This window comes from Anastrepha ludens, chromosome 6 (genome assembly GCF_028408465.1).
Source record: "Anastrepha ludens isolate Willacy chromosome 6, idAnaLude1.1, whole genome shotgun sequence".
NCBI lineage: Eukaryota > Metazoa > Arthropoda > Insecta > Diptera > Tephritidae > Anastrepha > Anastrepha ludens.
In genome coordinates this window covers 121014669-121021288 of record NC_071502.1, presented here as the reverse complement: position 1 = coordinate 121021288, position 6620 = coordinate 121014669, and the positions used below count along the sequence as shown (strand labels likewise).

The 6620-nt window shown below is 37.9% G+C and overlaps 1 protein-coding gene across 1 annotated transcript; it reads left to right on the top strand.

The window, feature by feature from the left end:
* The first annotated feature begins 1291 nt into the window (after positions 1–1291).
* LOC128867618 (senecionine N-oxygenase-like) lies at positions 1292–6328 on the top strand. Its single transcript, XM_054109028.1, has 6 exons — positions 1292–1461; positions 1588–1796; positions 1875–2064; positions 5094–5265; positions 5352–5887; positions 5982–6328. Exons 1-6 carry the CDS (start codon positions 1327–1329, stop codon positions 6159–6161), a joined length of 1422 nt encoding a protein of 473 aa, XP_053965003.1. The 5' UTR covers positions 1292–1326; the 3' UTR covers positions 6162–6328.
* Positions 6329–6620: the final 292 nt, after the last annotated feature.

Sequence of the window (6620 nt, the reverse complement as noted above, 5' to 3'; positions counted from 1 at the left end):
CGGGAGGGTCAACTTCAGCACCATTTTTTAAATTATTAAAATTAAATTTTTTTTTCATTTTTGTATGTAAAAGAAGTTAAATAAAAAGCCTAACAAATTTAAATATCGTTTTTCATTTTTTTTTTTTTTATTGAAAACAAACAATCCTGAAAATACCCTAAATTTTCGAGCTCAAGACCACCGGGACCCCTTAAGCTTAATAACATAATTCCCCAAATTAAAGTCACAAAATATCTCGGCATGATCTTGATAGCAAGCTCATATGGAAAACCAATATTTTCACCAAACGGAAGGCTCTAGGTACAAATTTAGAAGCCTATATTGGTTACTACATTGAAGTTCTCATGTTTCTCTCGAAAGTAAGCTGTCACTCTACTCAGCTCCCTTGAAATGGCATTCCACTGTGGGGGACTGCAGCTAACTCCAACATCGAAGTACTTCAAAGATTCCATTCGCAAACCTTCATTGTGATCTCAAACGCCCTTAATATATCACGAATGATATCAAAGTAGCCACAATAATTAAAGAAATGTGTGAAAGTATGCCGCATCTCGCAACACACAACTCCGAATCGTACCCGAGCCCTCTGTCGCAGAAATAATTGCAAATCCCATAAGCTTCCCCAGGATCAAGAGAAAGTCTACGAAAGACCGCATGTGACAATAAATTAGTCTAAACTATTATTTATCAGTAAATATGAGTAAATGGTTGCACCACTGGGTGCATTCCATGAATGTTTTTACCTTAAATGATTAAATAGCTTTAAGTAAAATTATTGCTTAATGTTTGAAAAAACCGATCGCAAAAAAGGGGCTTAAAAAATGGATTCAAGCCATTACTAACCTGCATCGATATTCTACGCGGTGAAGCACAAGCAGCTGATCAAGCATCAAATTGAGGTAAAGTAATACTGGTTGATCACAAAACACCTGCAGACAAATTGACTAATCATCCAACTACTCGCAACTGCCCGGTATACATACATACACACATACACACACATTCATCCATAGGCACAGCAATCCTCGACAATTCGCCACCGCCAACTATTGACTAACCGCCTGATTGTTTGACACATTTACTATTTTATTTATGATAGCATTCGTTTGCGCGGCCAGATACCCACCCATGCCGTAATTTATTGTTAAATAACCGAAAGCGGCTTGAGCATATAAAACAGACACAATTATGATGCACCCATACATGCGAGTATGCATTGATTTACAACAACACACAATAACCAATTTGATCGTGGGCATCTACGACGGCAGCGAATTACTCGGTTCTCTGCCGTTGGCTAAGACGTAGACAGCGGAAACGTTGGTGATGTTGGCGCTGACGGCATGTAGTCGAACACAGTATTTTCCTGGTGATCCAACAAAACGGACGTATAAATTGGAGAGCACGCTGAATCGTATACATATTTATATAGAGAGTACTTGTGACTACAAAACTTTTACGGTAAATGTTATTTAATGTTAAATGCGAAAAGTGAAACGTGAAAATTGGTGAAGGAAATCAAAATAATAAAATTTATTTAAAACCAGAAGATTCCATAAAAAAAATAATAAAAGAATTTCTATAAAGCCGCAGAAGTCCTTCTTCACAATGACTACCAATGGCAAACGTGTATGTGTAATTGGCGCTGGCACAGCAGGCCTTTGCGCGCTGAAAAATTCGCTGCAACAGGGAATGGACGTGGTCGCTTATGAGCAATGCAGCGAAATTGGTGGCACCTGGGTGTATGAGAAAGCAGGCGAGGATAATGTGCACAGCAGCATGTATGAGGGCTTGCGGTAGGTGCACAAGTAGTAACAGCGGAAAACTGGTACTAATCAATTTTTTTCATATCTTTCAAATAAAACAAAAAACAGCACAAATCTCCCTAAAGAGATTATGGGTTATCCTGACTACCCATACCCCAAGGATATCGAAGAATCTTTTGTGCCCTCCGCCGAAGTGTTGAAATTCTTGCAGTCATATGCCCAACATTTTGACTTATCAGAATATATTAAGCTGCAGCACGAGATAATACGTGTGCGACCATTGAACGACAAATGGGAGGTGAGTCTGAAAAAATATGGACTCCAAGCCATTGGAATAAGAAATAGATTAGCAAGTGAAAATTGCATATGCATGCATTAGGGTCACCCTGGTTACATGCAATGGGGTGGTCCGAAAAAATTGAAGGGGTGTCGTACCTTCATTTTTGTTCTAGTGAGGAAAAACATAACATTTTTTTTAATCCGTTCAATTTTCCCATGTTGTTTTTTTTTTTTGTGTATAAAGAGAAAGGATCTACCTTTGATATCTTGATAAATATTTATTAAAAATATATATTTTTTATTATTTTTTTTTTACATGAGACCGTATCTGTAAGATTTTTTAGTTTCTCATAATCATAATCTGAGTAAAAGTTACAAAATTCAAAATGAATTATTTTTATACATTGCAAACTTAAAACTAACAATTTTAAAATTTTTATAGAAATTTTAAATATTAAAATTAAAATAAACTTAGAGATGAATATAGGAATAGACAGACACATAAATTGAAACAGAAGAAGAGGATTAATAGTAGAAATTAGTGAGACAGAGAAATGGTAATAGTAACACAACAGCGTTCATTATACAGCACTAAAGTAATCGCGGAATACCCCTTTGTACTTAATCCTATCGATCACAGCCTTGACAGAGTCAGGAATTGAATTGCAGAGCCTCACAGCATTAATAAAGAACAGCCTTCATGAAGACAAGTCAATATTTGGCCACAAGCACACCGCATATTAACCATTTTTTACAGATCCCCATAGTAAGGCAGTAGATGATCTTATATATGTATTTATATAATTGGCGCGTACACCCTTTTTGGGTGTTTGGCAGAGTTCCTCCTCCTATTTGTGGTGTGCGTCTTGATGTTGTTCCACAAATGGAGGGACCTACAGTTTCAAGCCGACTCCGAACGGCAGATATTTTATGTGGAGCTTTTTCATGGCAGAAATATGCTCGGAGGTTTGCCATTGCCTGCCGAAGGGCGACCGCTATTAGAAAAAAACTTTTTCTTAATTTCTCCGAGATTCGATTCTACGTCCTCTCTCTGAATTCCGAATGGTAGTCACGCACAAACCCATTCGGCTACGGCGGCCGCCTGGTAGATGGTCTCAGTTTCATTAAATAAGATTAAGATTTCATTGTGTGCCTATTTCCGAAAACAAGTACCCTTTGCCCATTTTATACACTAGATGTCATAATTCTACACTCCTCCTATTTTTAAGTACTGTTTGACAATGCAGTTCTAACGGTAAGCTCAATACAAATTCAAATTCATCAACTTCGTTGTTTACTCTCCGTGGCTAATAAACTTAAAGAAGTATTGAAACGTTTTGGGTACCAAAGAAGCTACTAAAGCTAGGTCAGGTATATATGGCAATTCTGAATAGATCTCGCATAGACCGCAGAGATCCGTAGTGTTACCAATGTTGTTGGAGTCGTGTTGAACATAGTTTTGTCAACAATATCCTTCAGAGCTGAAAAGTATACCGATCGCAGGTAGTTGTAACAAGTTCTGCTTAGAGCAGGACAGTGGCAAAAGAGGTGTTCTAACGTCGCCCTTTCTTCTTAGCATAAGTTACACGCGTCGTTCTGGACCGCTCCCATTTTAGCTGGGCGATATGGAGTGAACCAATATGGAGTACTGACGGGACACACAAATCAATATTTTACATTCCTTCCTTGAGACGGATAAAATAAAGTTGATTGTTTTCGTGTTACAAGCTCGTAGAAGTATTTTGGCAATCCTGTGGGAGGTCGAGGCTTCCCATATGGATTGTGCTTCTAAAGTTAGTTCCTCGTCTAGTTTCGTCTTCAAAACTGATACGTTCGGGGTGCGTGCCTAACTTAGCAAGGTCGCCAACTCTCTCATTTAGCTTTATTTCCTTGTGCCCTGATACCCAGTAAATTGTAACCTGTCTATTCTCACAGAGCTCGGCTATTTTGGATATACAGTGTAACAAGCTACTAAAGCCGTGCATATTTTTTCAGAGTTTTTAAATATTTTAAATATTTTTATAAATGAGAGTAGACTTTTGCAGTTTATTCTTTTAGTGTTTCAAAGAAAATCTATTATGTATTTGTTAAATGGTCGTGATCTATTAGAAAAACTTTTTCTATCATTTGATATTTCATGCCCAAATGCGGGCAGTGCCAAATGGTAATCAACCCATTCGTTTACCCCAGCTGCCGCTTACCCATTGAAAGCCTTTAACTTTTGGAGACTTCATACCGAGTTTGAGAAAAAACACAAATTGTGTGCCATATAAAATACCTGAGAAGCTTCATGGGCCTTGCGGTGCCATTAAATATCAAACAATTTTAAAATAATAGTGGTTTTCCAATATAGAACATTATGACGGTGTCCCAATAAACATTTAGTACTTCGGCTTTTCATCGGCCACCCTAATACGCAAGCAAAACAGCTATTGATCAATAAATAAATTTAAAAAAGTAGACCTGAATACAAAAAGAAATATTTTAATTTTTTTTTAATAGTCAAAACTGGTCAAAAATATTGATGTACTATCGTTTATCGTTTGTTGCGGGCTGTAGGTATGTGCTTATATAAGTTAAATCACTTTCAAAAGCATATCTTCCTATTTCCAATAAATTCGGTACCCATAAAACAGCTTTTGATTGATTCAATACAAAAGTCAGCAGATTTTTCGCTGCTCGCAGTCGCCATCGATAGTGCCAGTTTTATGCCTCAAAGGCCTGATTCGCATATATAATATTTGAAACTGTTAGATAAAAATCTGTTTGACACAATCTGTTTGACACCGCACCGGGCAATCGAAAAATTAGCCAGCCTGTTGAATTTAGATTTGTTTTGCGAAATTAAGCGAGGTTGTGCGAAGTATGCATAATCAGATTTTAAGGCAACCCAATTTCTTGCTTGCAGAATTAGCCTTCAATTTCCTTATCAATTAAATATTTCACGCTTTGTATGAAATATGATATATCGCCTAAGAGTGCGCAGTTAAAAAAAAATTTATTTATTACTTATATATATATTTAAGCACTTCAATGCTTCCATTCCAGATCTATGTGCGCGATATCAAACATGACGAATTCTCCAAGGAAATTTTCGATTTCGTTTTTGTCTGCAATGGGCATTACAGCATGCCGCTGATGCCGGCAATTGTGGGCATAGAGGAGTATAAAGGCAAAAAATTACACAGTCATTGGTACCGGAAACCGGATACTTTTGAAGGTAAGTAGATTCGCAACGGCAATATGAATATTAAAAATGTCAAACAGTAACCACAAATCTCTGCCATCGCACCCGATCTATCTTAGGCGCCACTGTGCTCGTGATCGGCGCCGGCCCCAGTGGCATGGATATCACCAATCACATCAGCAAATTTACCAAACGCGTATTCCTTAGCCACAATTTGGATCCAGCCCCATGTACCGATTTCATGCAGAACGTCACTCAGAAGACCGTCGTACAACGTTTCACCGCAGATGGTGCCATATTCAAGGATGGCACCATCGAAACCTTCGATCACATTATCTTCTGCACCGGCTACAAATACACCTTCCCCTTCCTCAGTATGGACGTTTCGTTGCGTGTCGACGATAATTTCGTGCATCCTCTCTACAAGCATTGCATTAATATTCATTACCCAACAATGGCGCTGATTGGCTTGCCTTTCTACGTTTGCCCCTCGCAATCGTTCGATTTACAAGTACGATTTGCACTCACATACTTCACTAAGAAACGAGAATTCCCGAGCCGCGAGGAAATGTTCGCCGATCTGGAGAAGGAAATAGAGCAACGCCGCAAAAAGGGGTTAACCAATCGTCAGGCGCACGCAATGGGTGATAAACAGGTGAGCTACCAACAATGAATAATAAAGAATGTAGGAATATAGGAATTCTAGAATATATTTAACTATAAATTGTTGTGTATTATTTTCTTTTCAGTATGACTACTATCAAGACCTCGCTGAAACGGCTGGCATTGAAAATATAAAGCCTGTAATTAATAAGATCATGGACGATTGTAGGCTCAAATACATCTATGAGCTGGCCACATACCGCAACCAATGCTTCAAGGTGCTCGACGATGAGACTTTTGTGAAATTTCCCATGACTACTACATAAAACTTTGAAGCTTTTGTTCTGCCTATTCATGCTGCTTGGGTGCTTTTGAGTGGTAATGGGTGCTACGTGCTTACTTTATAAATTATTATCATTAATATCTTTAACTTTAGTTGCTGTAAATAAATCACAATAAACTTTTTTATCCAAGCTTCATATACACAATAAAATTCGTTTGTAAAAATGCAACAAAGAACGTAAAATATTCACTGATTAACGGAGAGAATTCGAATGAACAAGCAACTTACAGAGGTAAAGTTTTTAAAGCATACGCTTTTTTATAAGCATGTGTGCGTTAGTGCGGACTTACCGATTCGATCCCTATTGTGGATATTAAGCATTCGTATTTTTCAAACAACAGTCGCACGCGCCAGCAAATGAGACGCCTCTTTGCGTATTTCTGCCATGAAACAGGTTCTCATACATGTCAGTTTACATACCATTAGAGGTCGGTATGAAACT

Bases quoted from the DNA above. Each gene is read 5' to 3' on its own strand.
- LOC128867618 (XM_054109028.1), top strand. From the start codon at position 1,327: ATGTTGGCGCTGACGGCATGTAGTCGAACACAGTATTTTCCTGGTGAT. The intron at 1,797-1,874 runs GTAGGTGCACAA...AACAAAAAACAG, and splicing joins AGCATGTATGAGGGCTTGCG to CACAAATCTCCCTAAAGAGA. The intron at 5,266-5,351 runs GTAAGTAGATTC...GATCTATCTTAG, and splicing joins GAAACCGGATACTTTTGAAG to GCGCCACTGTGCTCGTGATC.